The sequence below is a fragment of the Hemibagrus wyckioides genome, linkage group LG25 (genome assembly GCF_019097595.1).
Source record: "Hemibagrus wyckioides isolate EC202008001 linkage group LG25, SWU_Hwy_1.0, whole genome shotgun sequence".
In the NCBI taxonomy this organism is placed as follows: domain Eukaryota; kingdom Metazoa; phylum Chordata; class Actinopteri; order Siluriformes; family Bagridae; genus Hemibagrus; species Hemibagrus wyckioides.
Window position 1 is genome coordinate 13,954,300 of NC_080734.1, and position 20,003 is coordinate 13,974,302.

General features: G+C 39.4%; 1 protein-coding gene across 2 annotated transcripts in view; it reads right to left on the bottom strand.

Annotated features, from left to right (window-relative positions):
* Positions 1–316: 316 nt before the first annotated feature.
* The window catches only part of rtn1b (reticulon 1b), a 39,264-nt gene continuing 19,577 nt past the window's right edge, over positions 317–20,003 (bottom strand). Inside the window, exons 3-9 of one of the 2 annotated variants that reach the window (XM_058379052.1) lie at positions 18,990–19,790; positions 4,089–4,296; positions 2,946–3,084; positions 2,398–2,467; positions 2,250–2,296; positions 2,087–2,145; positions 317–467 (exon numbers count right to left, since the gene is read on the bottom strand). In XM_058379052.1, the coding sequence (XP_058235035.1) occupies positions 425–467; positions 2,087–2,145; positions 2,250–2,296; positions 2,398–2,467; positions 2,946–3,084; positions 4,089–4,296; positions 18,990–19,790 (1,367 nt within the window). In that variant the 3' untranslated portion in view covers positions 317–424. Of the gene's footprint in view, positions 468–2,086; positions 2,146–2,249; positions 2,297–2,397; positions 2,468–2,945; positions 3,085–4,088; positions 4,297–9,951; positions 10,129–18,989; positions 19,791–20,003 lie in introns of those variants that run through there. The other variant, XM_058379053.1, reaches the window with a different exon arrangement.

Here is a 20,003-nt window from a genome sequence, read left to right on the forward strand (position 1 = left end):
TTAATAAGCAACACGAAAACACAGATTTTTTTTTTTTTTTGGTTTTGTTTTTGTTACAATTCTTTCATATATGACATTTTTTTTACTAGAGCTTAGTGCTGGAGTGACGGCACGCTTTTGTCTTTTTTTTTTTTTTCTCTATGGTTATTGGGCAAGGGTGGGACTTCTCTGAACGGCTCGGCTGCTGCTCTAAACACCACAGTGTGCACAAAGTAGAACTATGCTCCAGTAACTTGTACATGTGCATGTTGATCTGTACATGAATTTATGTAATTATGTGTGTGTGGGTTTATTAATGTGTGTGTGTGTTTGTTTGTGTGTGTGTGTGAGAGAGAGGAAACCCATGAACTAATGAGAAACTCTCCCTGTAATAAGGGACAGCCTGGTCATGGCCTCCTTGTTTTCTCCAGCGGATCTGGGCTGTTCACTCAGCCTTTCGCTTTGCCCCTGGAATCTTCTCCTGGATCCTGGAGAGGAAACACACAAACACTTGTCAGGTTCAAGAAGTGACGTCTTGTTAATTTCTCTTGTCTTACACTCGTCATTCTATTTGTACTTTCTGTAGTCTTGTGCATGCAGTATACGTCAGATATGAATAAAAAATGACTGCATTCAAGATGGCGCCAGTGAGGTCGGCTGCTGTCACAACTGCTCCTACTACACTTTGTATGTTTTTGTTTAATTTTCATATTTATAGTCATCTTTAATTATGTCACACTAACATATCTATATTCTGCCCACATTATATCTGCATTATATTGACAAAAGTTTTCCCTCAAAATCATTGAAATGTGTTTCAGAGGTTGGGCTCGGCCCCTTAGTTCCAGTGAAATGCTTCAGCATACCAAGACATTTCGGACAATTTCAGGTTCCCAACATTGTGGGAACAGTTCATAAAGTGCATAAAGCAAGGTCCATAAAGACATGGATGAGAGACTTTGGTGTGGAAGAACTTGACTGGCCTGCAACTGTCCTGACCTCAACCTGATAGAACACCATTGGGATGAATTAGAGCGGAGACTGCAAGCCAGACCTTCTCATCCAGCAGTTCAGTGCCTGACCTCACAAACACTCCTAAACCTTGTGGAAAGCCTTTCCAGAAGAGTTGAAGCTGTTATAGCTGCAAAGGGTGGGCCAACTTAAATTCATGTCCATATAAAGGTAAACGTCCCAAAACTTTTGCCAATATAGTGTATATTCTGTCCGCATCCATCTGTCTACTATCACTATTCTGCTTATTCTATTCTTATTCTATTCTATTGTTGTTCATTTTATTCTATTTTTTAATTAAAAATAGAATTATTCTTTTTATACTTGACATTCTTTTTATTTTAGATTCTTCTTTTCTTCTAGTGTATTTCGTATATTTTATATTGGGACAAATCGTAAAAAAAACATTTCACTACATGTCGTACGGTGTATGACTGTATGTGACAAATAAAATTAGAATTTATTTCTAAAATAAAAAACAAAAATCTCTAAATGCATGTATTAATGCTGTCAATATAACAAATTTGCTAGTGACCTAGAAATTGTGCAACATCTTGGATATGCAATCATTGTTTTTAGAAGAAAATCTCACACGCAAACCCTACATACACGCAAACCCTACATATTATATTATTTAATATAAAATGACAGAATTTTCATGTGATATTATATTTTATACTTTAACAGCCCAACTGTACATTACATAAGTTATACAACACAGTTAGGCTATACACTATGTCTTGAGCACATTTAGTGAACAGAAATCTGGATATCTCTCATATTCATAAAGGTGTGAATCACAAATAGCTATATATTTATATATATTTGGGTATATACACCCAATATATTTGGTATACTATGGTAATATATTTGGTATACTATTTGGGTATATATATTTGGGTACTAAGTCTCTTAGGTAATTATAGGAAATTTACCTAATATATACAAATTTAAATCACTTTTATAGACAAAATTTCTCTGGAAGAATGATAATATGTACTGTATATGCTGTTGCATGTCTGTATGGATTGGAAGTTAACTTGAACAGTGAAAAAAGCTACAAGAACCAATGATGTGAAAGGATGACAGAACTTACTTCCCCACCACCGTGTTTACTTGAGTCCTTACGAGTCCCAAATACTGGTCAATCTGTGCCTGAGACAAAAGAGAGACAGATACGATGAGGAAGTTAAGATACAACTCAGTAAAAGCACCATAAGAACAATGTATGTGTAAATGAATGTGTATGTAATAATTACCTGGTATTTCTCATACACCACAGGCATGGAGAACATGGACACCACCGCTACAAGACAGGAGTGTGAGTCTAGTTAGATCCTTTTTAACCATAGTGAAAAAGTAATATTTGCTTCTTATGAAAGTAACTGCAATATAATGAGTTCTTACCCATGATGAGGAGAGTGAGGCCATTGAAGAGCGCTCCCACATAGGTCAGCAGCCACATGACCACTGCGAACTGAGAAAAATACGCTGTATTTAAGTGTGTGTAACCATTCCAGATTATTAAGTATTTTAAGCTGCTCTTCCTGCACATAAAACAGACTTGTGGAGACGACTGTCACGTGTGCAAAAGATTTCAATGTGCAGATAAAAAAATGCAGAGGAGAAAGCTAGTATTGTTATATAACTCTTTATCACTGAAAACATTCATCTCTCATATCTCTCTGTAAATCACCTCATAAAAACGAGCTTAGAGTTTCATCATGTACAGTTCACTGTGCACAAAAATATGTATAATAGCTGTTGTTTTTTTGTCTAATTTTGTGTATAGATTCACATTTATTGTGTACATGCCATTATGTGTGCTAGAATACAATAAGCTTCATGTGAGTTCTGGCTTGCTTTACTGTTATAAAGCAACAAATTATTATTATTATTATTATTATTATTATTATTATTATTATTATTATTATTATTATTATTATTATTATTACCTTCAGTGAATCCACCAGGTCCTGCACTAGGAAGAGCCTGCGCAGTTCCTTCAGAGTGTTGTTAATGTAGTGCTGGGTGTTCTCGGCATACCTCTGCATCTGATCATGTGAGAGAGACATCTCCAGCTCCAGATATGACCTGCACACCAAAACACAAGCACTCTTTAGTCTTTAGAGGAAACACATATGTTGCTGTGTGCTGAGAAGACAGAAATATGTGGGTTTGCAAAAAAAATAAAAGTTTTTGAGATATGTGACAGAATAAAGTTCACCCTATCGACCGACTAACACAAAAACAAATCAAACCCCATCTGTGGCCAAGAGCAAAATGGTCCATGCTCCCTGTGTAGGACGGATATACTCATACTCTTTCTCTGCTTTCGAACATAGAGCCAACAGTCAACTGTAGGCACTTGTGAGTTCATGTATGTTTCCTTCCTTTGACCCTGAATGGGCAGCAGTTTGAAAAGTTGGGCTTGGCCTGCTTCACATGTCTCAGCGGAAGCATGTGTTAACCTTCACTCATCCCAGTTGGTAGCTATTGTTTTACAGGCAGACTTGGCTGGTGGATGGGAACTGACATAGACCAAATTAGGAGAAAATGTTCGAGATGCTCAAATAAACACTGATTTCATGCTGAAACATTCTGCATCAACTGAATTCTAACTAATGCTTTTTTTTACTGGGGTAGCTTAGTGGTTAAAGTGCTGATCAGAAGGTTGTAAGTTCAAATCCCAGGTCCACCAAGCTGGCACTGCTGGGCCCTTGAGCAATGCCTTTAACCCTGAATTGCTCAGTTGTATAAAATGATATAAAATGTAAGTCCCTCTGGATAAGGGCGTCTGCCAAAGTGCCAGAAATGTAAATGGAAACTCTGAACAATCACAGCAGTGTGTTTAACCAATAAGCTTACTGTATGCTTCATAAACACAGCATGCTGGGTCGCCAGATCCTAGTTTAAATTATGAAAGTTTGAAAACTACTGCAGCAGATGCTTCTCCTTGGGTCCAATATTTGGCATTTAGAGACTTATATAAACTATATTAATGTTCCTGATTAAAAAATGCAGATCATAATTGGTACATGATGAAATTGATGAAATAACGCAACAAATATACAGAGACATGCATACACAGAACTTACTTAAAGGGGTGTCCCTCATCAGTCTTCTGCACTGCCTGGAGGACGGACTTGTAGACTCTGAAACTGATGGTGGCAGAGAGAGCGGCCAGGGCGAGGTAGGCCACCACACTGACCACGCTGAACTGCGTCAGAGAGAAAAGCAGCAGCAACACACTGCTAAACACCAGGCCAGTCTGCTTCACATCGCGCCAGTACAACAGCTCCATCGCTACACAGTGAGAGAATGAGAGAAAGTAAAGAAGTTATGATCTTGCATGAGCTACTCACATCTTTTCAGTTATAACTGTCCTGAACCTTAACATAGCATCAATGTAAATTTAAGGCAAATCAGTCAATACTGGACACCATCCTATTCAGTGTCCTCACCCTTTTCCATCCAACTGTCTAATATTTTATCCTGCTCCTGCACACACATCTCATCCCTCCATTCCTAGTCAAAGGGCAGCACGGTGGTCATGGCAACAGACCGGAACCAGATGCTCAGCACTGGCAGCTAACATCATGAGATATGCAATGCAATCCTGGCTTCTATAGATCATCGCAGGACAAATGCCTCAGAAACATTATCCAAGCTTTTCTAATCGCTAGAGTGATGAGTAATTATTTATTAAAAAAAGAAGCAAGATTGCAGGCAATGTGGTGGGAAAGACTCCAATCTGACTCGCACCAAAAAATAAATAGGTCCCCATATGTGTCCACATTAAAGTATATTAGCATATCAATACAATGTAGCCCCACCCCCTTCCCTTTGCAATCTGTTCCTCTTTCCTTTAATTCACATTTCTACATTTATAGGATATTATTAACTAGTTAACACTCGAAACAGCACCGTTTTAAAAATCTATAAAATGTCATTTTAGGAAGCAAAATAGAGTCCAGTAAGGAAATATAAGATTCAGTCTACCATCTATAAAGACATATTGTAATGTATTACATGCTTTTCAGGCAAATATGTGTGCCAGATCTCCATCTCTTCTAGCAAGCTGTAAAAACTAGAGCATTATTCTGAGCCATCGTATGCTAGTAACTGATGCTCCAGAAATCTCCTCACAGGGTTTGCACATGCTCGCTGGGGTCCTTTGTGTGTGTATGTGCGCGCGCATGTGTGTGTAGGGGCAGGGTGTGGTTAGGACCACATAATGTGATAAACAGGCATTGAATGCACTCTAAACACGCAGACAGGGATAGCCATAGAATTTGAATCAAATGTATAAATCAATCTCAGTAATAATGCACACATAGTCAGCTGCCTGCAGGCACTAAAGCATGTTTTTAAGTCCCCGTGGTACAAACAAGGTTGACACCCATAAACACACACACACACACACACATGCATTTTCACTCCATGAGACCCATCATGTCCCAGAACTTGCACAGTTTCCAATTAAAGCCTGCATGGTAAACCGAGTCTCCTCTGAATGGTGCTCGGTCGCCACGGAAACTGAGATGGGTGCAATGGAGTGAGCGCTGATGCAGTTTCCATAGTAACCATGTTCCATCTTTTCCCCGGCAATCCCAGCCTCCTTCTCTCTCAGTAAAACAGAGATGACAGGCCTGGCAGACAGAGTAACGAGGCACTGATGAGGTGAGAGGGGAGGGAAGGATTAGACAGGAGAGGAAAGAACTGGGACGATAAGGGAAAAAAAGGAGCCAGTAACATTGCAGAACATGCTAACCTTGCTAGTGCTAATTCGTTTGCCAGTCAGACACACAGTTATCATTACAGCAGGTGTGGTGTTACTCCATCATAACAGTTGTGAACACAATAGGATATGCATAATGAACGTGAACAATAAATAACCAAACAAACATGAAAACCAGTGGCATGTATCCTGGTGCTGATGCTAATAAGGTGCTAAAGGAAAGATCTAAAAGACGACCATTTTCAAGATCACAAAACATAATCACCAAAATATATGCAAAGCTGAATAACTACTGTATTACTGAACAATTCACAGAACAATTTTCTCTCTCTGTGTTTACTGCCTCTCTGCTCTCACAGCTAACATCCTCTAGATGCTCCGTTATTAAAACACCTGCATGTCAGTTTTCAACACGAAAAGCTTTAGTATGTCAGATTCATATCTTAATAACTGTTTAATCAAATACAAACACAGTCTCTGGTACCAATCAATATCTCTCCACCCTACAGCTGTGATGTTTTAGCAATTCGACGGCATATCTACTGCACACATTATTTACCTGCTTAAGTTTCCAACCTTTGCCATTAATATCAGATTTAATTGGAGTTCTTACAAATATAATAAGTCAATGAAAGAGGTATGACTGCTGATCACACCACTATGCCTAACATCAACCTCAACACAACTTTTCCTATGAACAGAGGTCCCAGGTTACTAAAATAATGATTGCATGTCTTCCGACAAAAATGTGCAGTATGAGCTGGTTAGAGGGCAATCAGAGAGATATACAAAGTAATTGAGTAAATGAGTTCAAGTTCAAAGTAGTGGGAGGAAACAACGAGGCTTTTGTGTTTGCTAAATGTTCTCGAGAGTCTCAACAATGCGAAAACTCAACTATAACACAGATTACAAGCAACAGGACACTTTGTAAAAATGCTGAAATACATGAGGAATGCAAAATAAGCGTGTGTGCATACATGTGTGTTTTGTTCATAAGGAAAAGCATTTCTAAAAGTTCTAATATTTTCATAATTTCGATAATCTTTCTTAATATTTTCAGATCCTGGGATGGAATATAATCATTTTCTTTTCATATGGCCAAACCATTTATGAACATATGTATTACCTGCACTTCAGTTGTACTATTTAGTACACACAAAAACCTAAATAGAAGAATCTCATATCTGCTGCAATCTCTGTCTAATCTGTTTTGCATTATTAGGCAGAAACGTCTAACATAATGTTTCTAGAAGTCGACCACCGATCCTGTGCGTCTGCCAGCAAAAAGGAAATACAAACCTTTTCAATAGAGTACAAGATACCTGTCTAGATTCAATTACACAACGGATTTGAACGACAACAGCCCTGGAAGAGGTGCTCAGAGGAACAGTCAGCCAACAATAGTACTCAACTGACCGGTCTAAGCTGCGATATCAAATCAATGGATGAACCAAGTCAAACAAATATAAAGTTTCACAGTGTAAATCAAATCCAATTCCAATTGGGTGTCTGTAAACAGGAAACACCACACCTCTGCTGCAGTCAGAAAGTCCTTTCTGCATTCTTCTTTAGTAATAACACAAATAAACGCTTGCAATATATCCAAAATGTTGTCTGAGTCTCTAAATTGAAGGCACTGTGATAACATTTCAGGCATGCTTTCATGGCACATGTTCGGGTAAACTGGCTCAGGAAGATAAATCAGGACGAAGTGATCATTTGTAATATTTTCCCTCACTTTTAACAGGTCCTGATCCTGCAACCAAATATGCTTTTTTTCCCAAAAAAAGGTTGATAATTTCACCTGTAATTAAAGGCCCAGTTTAATCACTATTCCAGCCGCAAGTGGGATTTGAGCTTAGTGCCCTCTGTGGGACTGCAGACAGAGGGCCAGGCAAATTTAAGACTATTCCAGCATGCTAAAATACAACATTTGTTCCAGTAAGAAAACAAAAACAACCCAGTTGATCCTTCAGAGCCTGCAGCCAGACTGATGAGGATACACTGCAGCCTTATGAATCAGCGTGGTATTTACTGAACGCATTATATAATAAGAATATTGTTAAATTATTGCACGGGTGCTAGGCAACACTCCTTTTTTTTCGTGTCTTGAGCCACGATATGATCTTAGGAATGAGCTGAAAACCTTCATCCTTATGATCCAATTCCAAGAAATAACACTGATTTTATGGCTAAATATCTGCAGTGCTAAAATGGGAACCTTCTGAAAATAGTATAATCGCTGACCCGTGAGCTCATTGGTGCTGAGCGTAATTACCATGCTGTTATAATCAATGTTGCCGCTATAAAGATCTTTTTTTTTAATTGGTATTGCAGTTTGGTGTGCATACATGCAAAGAGTCGAGCTGGTGTGTTTCAGAATAAAACTACCAATCAGAGGGATCCTCTGTTTAAATTCTAGGTTACCTATTCCCGATGGAGAGCTACATTTAACTAAACTGGGTGGATTTATCAAAGGCAGAGTCTGCTGCAACACACTGATGTGAAGCCTGATGTGCTGGTCTCTGTCACTCTGGGATCTCTTGTTGTTTGTCTAGTCTGATTTTTGTTTTGTCTGATTCTCATTTAGCCTTTAGTCTTCTTCGGACTGGATTGGAAACAAAAACATGAAGCTTTTCGCTGAGCTCTATACACCGATGATTACTCTGTCACCTAGAATTTGAGTTACATATGGTTTAGTCTATATTAGTCATTTTATTCTGTGAGTCATGAACAAACACCTTCTCTTGTGCCAGCTATCACCAGAATGGCTTGGTTTTTGTGACACAGCCAAGATGCATCCTCACACCCCAGGTTTTTTCTGGAAAGCCCTTCCTGAAGGCAGAAAATGCTGATCTAAGAGCCAGCACTACCTCGCTGCTGAGGTTTGTCTTCCTGAAGCACAAAATCGATAAAGAATAAAGGACAATGACATCATGGTGCTATACCTGACTACGACGGTGTATTTCTACATAGGCAAAAAATCTTTTTTTGTTTTTTCCCTCTTACAGAGATTAAAAGTGACTCAAAATGGTCTCACGTACCAAAAAGCTCCTGGACTAACAGGCCTGTAATGTGTTGATACTGTATGTATTCATAAGAATGACCCCTTTCACTGGATTCAGACACGAGATGCAACCACAATTAGGAGAAATACAAATATAGAGGCAGCTGTTAGAGGTGTCAGAGGTTAAAACTCTTGTCAGGTTAAGTAGTTTTGCAGTGTTGATGATTAACATTTCACTCTTGTGTACATATACTGGAGGAGAATACTAATTACGAAGGAGGAGCCATTGCATTAATCTGTATTTCCCATGAAGTGATCAAAACCAGGCAAAATCTGACAAATCTGTTGGATGTTTTTTTAAAGATTATGAATGACATGGATTATGAGCATTTAGATTTAGGGATATGTAGATAACATTTGTGGTACCGCAGAAGCCTACAGAATTGCTGGTATATTGTCAATAAAGAACGAATCAAGAAAAAACAGCTACTACAACCCCAGGCTCTCTTCCATAGAATATTCTAGCACTCTAGCAGTCCATCAGCAGCTATATCCCTGTCTCAGTACAGGGAGAGTGTTATACACACACACATGCTTATAAATATGTCTGCCACAGACCACCAGCTGTCTTTTACACAAAAGGATGGCAAATTTGCTGATGGCGACCTGAAGCTGTGTGCAAACGGAGCTGGCCTGCTATAGGTAGCCACACCCCAACCTCCCACAAGCGCACAGTTGCTTGCTGTTGGTGTTAAACGTTACAGACAGCCAGACACAAAGCAGAAGGAGCACACACACACACGCACACACACAGCAGGATCATTATGCGGGTGAAAAATTCATTCATTTTGATAGCTTTGTGTTGTGTGTGCTGAAAGGATGCATAAAAAAAGCAAGGATGAGGCAAAAGGGGGGGTTGAGGAAGGGCGTGTCCGACTGTCTCAGACCCCCCCCTTCGTTTGATGCTCATCATGGCGCCTGCCTTGACGCAGACAAGACACAGAAACGAGGCGACACAGCCGAACATAGCATAGGTTCTAATCTCAATCTGTCTATCTGCATAACCCCAAGCATCTTTCCATCCTGCAACCACACTCGTCTCTCCTCTTTGTTAAATCAGCCAATCAAAATGTGCGCACGCATCCTCATCCTCTGCCTCTCTCTAGACAGCCCAAAACCATCTCACATACATGCTCATGCACACAAACAATACCCTGGCATTTCCAGTTGCTCCAGAATCCCTCCATCTTGGTGGAGTCTGCGGCTGCCGTGGTGCTGCTCTGCATGCTGAGGGGAAGGAGTGACGATCGGCTACTGCTAACACGCTAACAAGCTGCTGTATCTCTGCTCCTGCTCTGCTGCACCGCTCTCTCTCTCTCTCTCTTTCTCTCTCTCTCTCTCTCCCTTTCTCTCTCTCTCCCCACCCCACCCCTGTGCATGAATGAGCCACAAGGGGAGGAGACAGAGAGCAAAGGGAGGAGGGAGGAGGTTGGAGGGGAGGGGAGGGGGGGTGTACTGGTGGCTTGTGTAAATGCTGCCGACTAGTGGAGATGAGAAGGAGGATGCACAAATGTAAGAGAAATTAAGAGTGTTTTGTGAAATGACACAACATAACCAAAGCCTGTTTAACATACAGCAACAACAGACGCTCAATTAGGATTGATTTGGAAGATTTCACATAATAAAGGACACCAATATTTTATAAAGACAAAGAAATTTTTTTGCCAAAACACAGAGTCAATCTGATCATGGCTCAATCTATTTTACTGATTTAAATTGCTGCCAAAGATCCATAACGTTAAAGGGATTTGTGTGTGTGTATATGTGTGAAAGCCTAATACAGGGCATGCAGAATGACTCAGCACTTTCTGTTAGCTTCCAGCTGTTTTCGTAGGGCACAAGGACAAACATATAGCAGTGCAGTACAATACAGCTACAGATACAGCACTGTACACATATTGCTACACATAGTCATATACCTGGCAATATATTATATATATATATAAAACAAAACCAGTTAAAGATGTGCCTGCATTGGTTTGGTCATAGTTATGCTGTATCACAGCTATACCATGACTTGTCAAAATCTCTCTGGAGCCCCTATGCGGTCAGAATGACCTCAGAGGACAAAGTGTTGGGGTTTATCTATTCATTAATTTCCTAATGATGATGATGATGATGATGATGTCATTAACATGATGTCATGATGATTTAACATTACACTGACCAAAATATTACAGCTGCTAAAGAATCAAGAAAACTGCAGCTTGTGTGGTTCACTTGAACAGAAATATTATATTATAATATTATTTGAAACCATTCTGTACAGGAAGTAGTAAATAATTGAAAACCTGATATACATTTTTCTTCATTTTCACATAGTGATACAGCAGACTGTAATGGATCGCTGCCTCTCTGCCTGTACACATGTAACTGGAGTAGTATTTTTTAGCTATTATACATGAAAGCAGATCCCATTTTAACACTAAATTTGTGTTTAATAGCATTGCAAGTCAGTCTCACTTAATATAGACTAATAAAATATTAAGGGAATGAAAAAGCTGATCATTATGAGGACTGAAATCATTATCAAAACTTCGTCTGGTAAAGTGTAGTTCTTGCTGTAGTGTCAGAGCAAGAGGAATGACAGACGATTAACATATTCAAACATTAGTGGATGGTTTTTAGAACACATCCTGACATTTAGTGCACTTATCTATGCACACAGCAAATGATCTACATCAATGACATTAAGTTTCACGTCCAAAAAGTGTGTAAGGAAAATGAATGCAAACCAAAAACATAACACATCTTTGTTCACAGTTCAAGTATGTGCCTGAAAAACAGTATTTTTGTTCATTACAAGTGTATTATTGTATTAATCGATTTTATATACTGAAGGAGTCTTGACAACGCAGCCTTAAAAGAATATAAAAATCAGTGCTTCAATTGCTGTATCATACTTTTTAAAGTCTGTTATTAAAAAAAATACATAATGAATTATTCTTGGAGTGAAACAAAAAGGAAAGATAAAAAAAGACAGTAGTGAAATAGCTTTAACAATTCATGCTCTGATAATGATTAATCCCCCCCCCCCCGAATAAGAATTCTCACTGTGTCCACTTTCTTTCTACTCTACTGTTAAACCTAACTCTCTTTTTAATACTAATGTCCAGATCAATCTCTATCAGGGAACGACATCATATTAGGCTTAGATAGACTTATCTAGCACTATGAAGAAATCTTAATAATAAATAAATACATCTGGATACTGGTTCACTGGGTCACTAATGGGTGACTAATACTAATAAAAAATTGCTGGAAAAAAACAAAAAGGTATTAAGTGTGCTGGTGTGAAGTCAAATCAACTGGAACTCAGTGATGCAGACAAAATTGTACTGCTTAAGCACTGAGCACTCTGCTGGCTGAAACTGGGAAATACAAGCATCCTCATTGTTTTAGCCTGAGTCAGGCTTCTAGAGGCTTCTCATGAGCAGGGCAGCACGTACAGTCCAGCTCCAGCTCCAGCCTGCTGCACCACACCCTTCTATCTAGGACAATATACACTGATGCAAAGGACATATCACAATCAGATACTAGATAACTAGGCTCAAAATATATCCTGAAAATATATATCACTACAAAATATATCCTGCTGTAGACCAAATGACAAAATGTTGCTGAGTGAAGGTGTTATATGTAGGTGTGACAGCTAACACAATGGAAGCATGACTGATAATAGTCCTTAAAACACTGACACTCGTAGGAATTTGAGACTTATTGGATTTCTAGAAAATTCTAATAAAATTAGCTTCAAGCTTCTCAGCCATGACTGTGCATTTTTGGAGTAAGCACTGCTGGCCTCTATATCATCATTAAAAGGAAGTTGGAAAGCTAATGGAAGGCAATAAAAGGACCTGTGCAAGGCGATGCTTAAACAGAAATTTCATGCAAAATCAATAAAGTAATATGAATCCTTAGTGCAAAAAAAAAAAAAACTATTTATGTCAATCAGGATTACAGTAACTGGAAAACATGGATGGTGCAAATTCACAACCTAAGACTCAATGCTGATAAACATTAACTTACTTGCTAATTATTCTCTACAGAAGGTAACTGTCTTTCTGTCATTGATCATAGCTTTGTGCCCAGTTCAGCATCCTGAAAGATCGCCTGCTTCCCAGAGCCCTCAGCAAAGTCAGCTCTCTCTGTAGTCAGCACTAGCCGGATACACTAAACACCTAAAGTTATAAATATCTCTAAACTGAACACCAGGGATGGAAAATTCACTAGCCCTGACATCTAGGACAAGCTGAAGATGCGTCCATGTTTTCATTTTTTTAATTTAAGATTACCTGGCAGATGAATGGAGTCAGTAGGCTGCGAAAACATGGAACATTACAGTGAAGTGCAAAAAAACTGTTCTATAGCTATACAGATGATTACCTCACCTTGCTATACAAACTTGAACAATGAAAACTACACAGATTACAGATCTACCTCTACATCTGAACAACCTTACAAACATTTACAAATTTGTGAAAGAGCAATTTTGTTATAAAAATATTCCATAACAAATAGAAAATAGATGATTTCCATCTTTTTCAGCTGCCACTACAATTCAGTTTGATTGGAATGATTAACTATGTGTTGATCTGGGCAATCTGATCCACTGACATATTTATACTACATGAGAACAGAGGACACAGTTTGTCTCCAAACCCACCACTAATGGGACACGAATACTTTGCATAACTTAGCAACAGAAGCTTGCAGAAAATTGGCTTGGCTCTCAGTACGAAATTGGTATCAGGTATTTGTAAAGGTATTTGTAAAAATTAGGATCAGTACTTCACTACTGAAAATGCCAATACTATAATTTTAACATGAATAAACTATTAGTACACTTGAGTTCATTTAAAAATGATTCATATACACCGATCAGGCATAACATTATGACCAATATTGTCTAATATATGCCTAATATTGCGTTGGTCCCCCTTTTGCTGCCGAAACAGCCCTGACCCGTCATGCACTGTGTATTCTGACACCTTTCTATCAGAACCAGCATTAACTTCTTCAGCAATGTGAGCAACAGTAGCTCATCTGTTGGATCGGATCACGTGGGCCAGCCTTCACTCCCCACGTGCATCAGTGAGCCTTGGCCGCCCGTGACCCTGTCGCCGGTTCACCACTGTTCCTTCCTTGGAACACTTTTGATAGATACTGACCACTGCAGACCGGGAACACCCCACAAGAGCTGCAGTTCTGAAGATGCTCTGATCTAGTCGTCTAGCCATCACAATTTGGTCCTTGTCAAACTCGCCCAAATCCTTACACTTGCCCATTTGTCCTGTTTCTAACACATCAACTTTGAGGACAAAATGTTCACTTGCTGCCTAATATATTCCACCCACTAACAGGTGCCATGATGAGGAGATAATCAGTGTTATTCACTTCACCTCTCAGTGCTCATAATGTTATGCCTGATCGGTGTATACATTTAAAAAAAATATATTTTCACAATTTCCAAAATGTGAGCACTAAGCATTTCAAAGCACTTTCTTAGCAATGACACAATAGCATGATCAACCACAACAGTAATGCCAGTAATTTGAAATTCCAATATTCAAAATCTCAGTAATATATATGACTATACTTGTTTACTTCTCAGCTTTAAGCAGTATATCTCACCATCCCTCTGCTCTTACACTCAGTGGATAAGAAACCAGAAAGATAAAATCTCTAGCACTTATTAGCACTAAATGTCACCATTTAGCACCCTCTGAGCCGTCTCACAGCCTCAAGCACTGACTCTCACTGACTTACACCACTCTCATCCAGTAACAGCAAATTATCCTAGGCTAAAATTAAACTGCTATAATCAATTATCTGTCTCCTTTTGCCTGAATATGTGCTTTCCACTTTTGCAGCTGTAGTGAGGCTATATAAACATAGGAGGGCAGCACCACTCATCGATGCTGCTGTAGAAATCATAAGAAGGACGTTTCCCACTGAACCTGAGGCATGCACAAAGTGTATATATATAAACTCACAAATATACCGTGTGAGTAAATATTTCAATGCCAACTTGTTAATAGTATGACAGAATAACCTTGACAGAGAAGAGCAGGGGTTATTGTTGTGAATGAGTACAGTTTCTCAGAAAAGGTCTACTATTAATGGAGGAAACACTCCAGATTCTGTGACTCAGCTCAGCATCAGCTCAGAGGAGATTTCACTAGACCTTAGACACAAATACCAGCACTTTTAAATATAAAGCAAAGTCACGATGGATGTTTTTTTGGATGCTTCCAGATCCTGCTCAGCATGGCACACACCCCACTACTTCACGAGGACAAACAGAAGGTGATTGATTTGTGTTCGAGAACTAAGAGCAGGGTCACTTCAGTCTTCAGTATTCTGTGGTATTAGTAATCTGTTATTTTAGAGCTTTGGTTCTCATCGCCTCAATCCTTGAGTATCCCATTATTACATATTTTTACTTCAGCAAAAGCTCTCTTGAGAATCCTCAAACCTTCAGGCAAAGGATATAAGTATTATTTTTAGCAGCAAGACATCAAAAATGCATAGACCTGAAAATTCCTCAAGCATTCAGAAAGGCTTGTTTTTTCTGTCATGACATGGCAAAAAATAAATAAATAAATAAAATAAATCGTAGAAGTTTGTTTAAATACTTATGTAATGTTATGTATGTACATAGTACAACAAGTAATAATTTAATGTTTTTGTTAACCAAGCCTTGTTTTACTGTATACATAGGCAAGGTGCAGAAATACTCTTATACAAGTAGCACAGGCTGAATGCCTTCTAGAAATTTAGCCCCCATGTGACTAAATACGTGTTTGTATAAGTATAAAGTGGCACAGAGGTCACGTGTTATGTAAAACACGGTGTCCTCTCTCTAGTTTTGTCTTCCCTTTCTCGTCCTACGCCTCACTGTCCTATAAACAGATGATCCAGTATCCACGATTTGCCCTTCTACTGCTACAGTACTCTGGGAGAAGAGAGGAAATGGTCCAGAAAGTGACTTGCACAATATTTTCTCCCACATAAAGCAGCACATGAAATGACTCTGCAGTTAGAGATAGAATCGATATTTTAAGTCTATATCTGTTCAATCAAATAGCATTTTAGATTTGTTAGATTTTGTTACATAAATATCTACCTGTCTAAAAAGTTTCATTAGTGAAGGAACATTTTATAAATAAGTCTTTCTACTAATCTGGAACATCTAGCTGCAACAGACGTAGTGAATTCTTCTACCTTGCATCCTGGATTGCCTTTCGAGCCACTGCCACCATGACAAGCTCAAATTTATGATGGTCAAAAGCAATACTGGTTAGATTTTTGACCAGTAAAATTTTATTTATTCTAGTTCCGCACAGACATCTGCAAAGTCAGCAAATGCTTTAGCACCCAACACTTGATAAAAAAAAAACCTAAATTAATATTTCTCTCTCAGAAAAGCAAAATACTCAATTAAAAGTTCTGTTGGTGAGCGGTGTTGTATCTTTTCATCATGGACGGCCAGAGAGGTTTCCTTCAGAACTGCTTGCTCATTTCCTTGCTATGTATTAATAGCAAAGCGGCCATCTTGCGACTATGACCTCACATGTTTAGACTGTCTTTCCCATTCTTCCCATTCTTATCTTGTTGATTTGTTAGCGAAGTGGAGAGAGAGAGAGAGAGAGAGAGAGTAAAAATGTGTACCACAGGTGACTGTTTTTAATATTTGACTTATTATTAATTGTAGCATGATTGACTTATGGCATACAGTCTGGCATGTAGCAACAACAGAAGTATGGATGTTGCGGACTCATTTTGCATGAAATTTCTATTTAAGATTTTCTATATGCAGTATATGCTGCTATATATGTGTAGAAAGGACATTATCAGCAGTTACATTATTTACTGTGCAGTGTCACCCAAATGAGGATGCCTTCTGAGCCTGGTTCGTCTCAAGGTTTCTTCCTTATATCAGCTCAGGAGTTTTTCCTTGCCATTGTCACCTCAGGCTTTCTCATTCGGGCTAAATGTTAGGGATAAATATTAACTTATTTATACAATAAGTAAGTAATAACTTACTTAACAATAAATATTAAACATTATAATTTTTTCTATTTTTATTACTCCTGTAAAGCTGCTTTGAGACAATATCTATTGTTAAAAGTGCTAAATAAATGAATTGAATTGAACTGAACTGAATTAAAATCTTAGAATGTTCAAAAGCATACAGATTGTGTGAACTGCTGAAACTCTGTTCACCTTCCCATTCATTCTGTATAGTGCAGGATGCAGAGATTGTTCTGCTAAGCCCCGGTGGAGTTGGATGATGGACATGATCAATGTCCATCTCGTTTGGACTTTGAACAAATGCGACAGGCACTTACAAGAGCCCTGCCCTAACTGCAGCATAATGTCATTAGTTATGCACAAAGCACACCTCCTAGGCTATGGAAATACTGCAGTCCATTCATTACCTTTCTCTTGTGGTCCCCAGACATAACAAAAAGTAAAACAAACAGGAGATATGGCTGTAGAGCCCCTGAAGAAGAAACTGTTGAAGCGGCAGGAACAAATGCAGACAGAAGGCTGAGCAATCCATGGAAGAGAAGAGAGTGTGGTGATTGCACTGTTATAAGCAGATTAGAGGAGATAGCAGTGTTCATGGGGCAAATGAAAGAGTTGTTAGAGGACACAGTAGAGTGCTCAAAACAGCCTAGTACAGACATTACATATAGAGTGTCAGATCCTGATGTGCTATTGGTGGCTGCAACTTTTTCTCTGAACATGAGGCCCATTTGGCAGAGAGAGAGCAGGTAGCACAACAGAATTTCAGCAGATTGAAGACCGATGTGTAATGCAGGAGCACAGCACAGCAGTAGAGATGAATTGGCTACAGACTGGTATTAAGGCAGCTTTAGCTAAATTAAAGTTGAACATAATATGACATCTCACTTTATAGCATTATATCTGCCCATGCTAGTGGTCACGATATCCTGAGAGCTATGATGGGCTCTCATATGCATTTAAGAGTGCACTGAAGACGCTAATAAAAGAGCAGGCATATCGGCTGCAATGACAGGTTTGTAATCAGGGCTTCCAGTAGTAAGACTGCCTGCCTGACTGGAATTTATTCGAGATATTTTCTATGGTTGACATTATTGATGGGCCCTGCATTCCAAATACAAATAAGATTGTTCCCAGATGAACAGGTCAGTATGGCACAGCGTACAATACATCATAAAAAATATTGTTATGGCCCCTGGGGAAAACTAGAGCTTTTTTCATGATGTGAAACACTAGAGATGATAACCTCTTATCTTGCACCAAAAATGGGACTTCATATATTTTGCTGAGTCAGCTAGAAGCATCTAAAATAAAATCATATGTTGCATTGGCGTACTGAGAGTGCAGTAACGTTTTCATAAAGGTGCTGAATGTCTCTGTCCCTCATGCAAAACAGCATTTCCACAGTGGCATCACTGTAGCCAGCAGCTTGTGCAACAGATACAGACTTGCCAGCTGGTTGACCAACTGTTTGTGGGCTTTGTAGAACAATGGTCAGCCCATTTGGTAAAGAAAGTGATTAGGCATGCAGTCAAAAGTTAACCATCCTGGAGGTCCTCCCCTCAGTTGTAGAAACAGTTATATACATAACCTTAACATAACCTAAAACAAACTATTTTGAGGGTACATACAGTATTTATACTGTATTTTGGATATGACACTCTGGGACAACGTGTTTATGGACTACAATTAGTCAGCATATCTGCCTCATGTGTATGTGAAATTAACGTTAAGAAAATGCTAAGACATGATTCAAAAATATAGTGTATACAAGGATTTATATACTGAGATTTCTAAAAAAATTCCTGCATGCCTTTTGGTGACTATTTGAAATTAACATGCCAAATGTGTGTACTAAAGCAGGAAAGGTTTTACCCTCTGGGCATGGAGCATTCAGATTTTCCTTCCTGGCTTTGCTGCCAAAGTCATTTCTTTCCACCCATATATTTATAGCAAGGAGTGGCCATTTTGCCACAGACATTCTTTGCGTATATTTAAGGGCATTACAGAATGTACTTCACTAGATAAGTGCTAAAGAAGTGATTAAGATAGTAATTTTATATCTTAGAAAAAAAACATTCTTATTCATAGTAATTTTGCATTAGCCAATCAGAATCACTTCTTAAAGTAAAGAATTTTAATTTGACACTGTCTTACCCTTCTCTCTAGTTATTCCCTGGAAGATAGCAGGAGTCGGAGGGTGTCTCTCAGCGCTGGAATGTTTCCTCTCTGCTTGCCTTTCCTCAGGAGGCTGCTCCACCTTCAGTTCAGGCAGGTCTACACTGGGGGGTGAAGGTTTGCTACTGGGCTTTGTCTTCTCATCCTCTCTGTCACTTGCCAGCTTCTCTTTAGGAGCATCATCAGAGACTGGAGCAGCAGGTGGAGGTGCAGGGTTTACAGTGGGAGCAGCGATCACTGGAGCTGAGGGGGATGGAGGTTCAGCCGGTTGCGAGTTGACTTTGCTTACCTTGGTGGAAGAGTCCTGGGGAAATCTCTTAGGGCTCTCCTCTTCACATGACTCCAGGGCCAACTCACTGTCCAGCTCGGCCTCCCGCTCCTCACGCAGGATGCTGTACTGCATGGCTGCAGAGATGGGGGCAGAAGCCAGGCCAGGTAAAGGGTTAAAGGCAGGGACAGAGACAGAAACCGGAGCTTGAGTAGTTGCAGGGGCTGGTGGAGGGGTGCTGGGGCTCTTGCTGAAGGTCATGTAGGCAGAGCTGGGAGCCTGTGGACTTGATTCCTCAGATACAAGCTCAATCTCTGAATCACCTGAGTCTCCACTGCTGGCATCAGTAACCTTGGCATAAAGGGGAAGAGTCGGGGTGCTCTTTAGCTCCACAGAAGGACTCTGAGATTTGGGTGCAGTCTGGAAGACTGTTGAGGTCATTTCTGAAGCTTTCTCCTGGGTTTTCACTTCAATGCCCTGAACCATGGGATCAGATGGAGAGTCAGACTCTTCTATAGTGACAAAGGTAAAAGAGAATGGAAAGAGGTGAGTGTTTGCTGCAGGTTCATCACCTGCTTGGCTGTGGCCATCTGCTGTGTTAAGATGTCACACTGAGAGAGAGAAATCAGTTAGTCAGAGGCACAGTGGCTCGGCTAAGAACTGCAAACACACCACTACTGCCTCACCATAAACTATTCAGATATGTTTGTCCTGATATCTGCTGT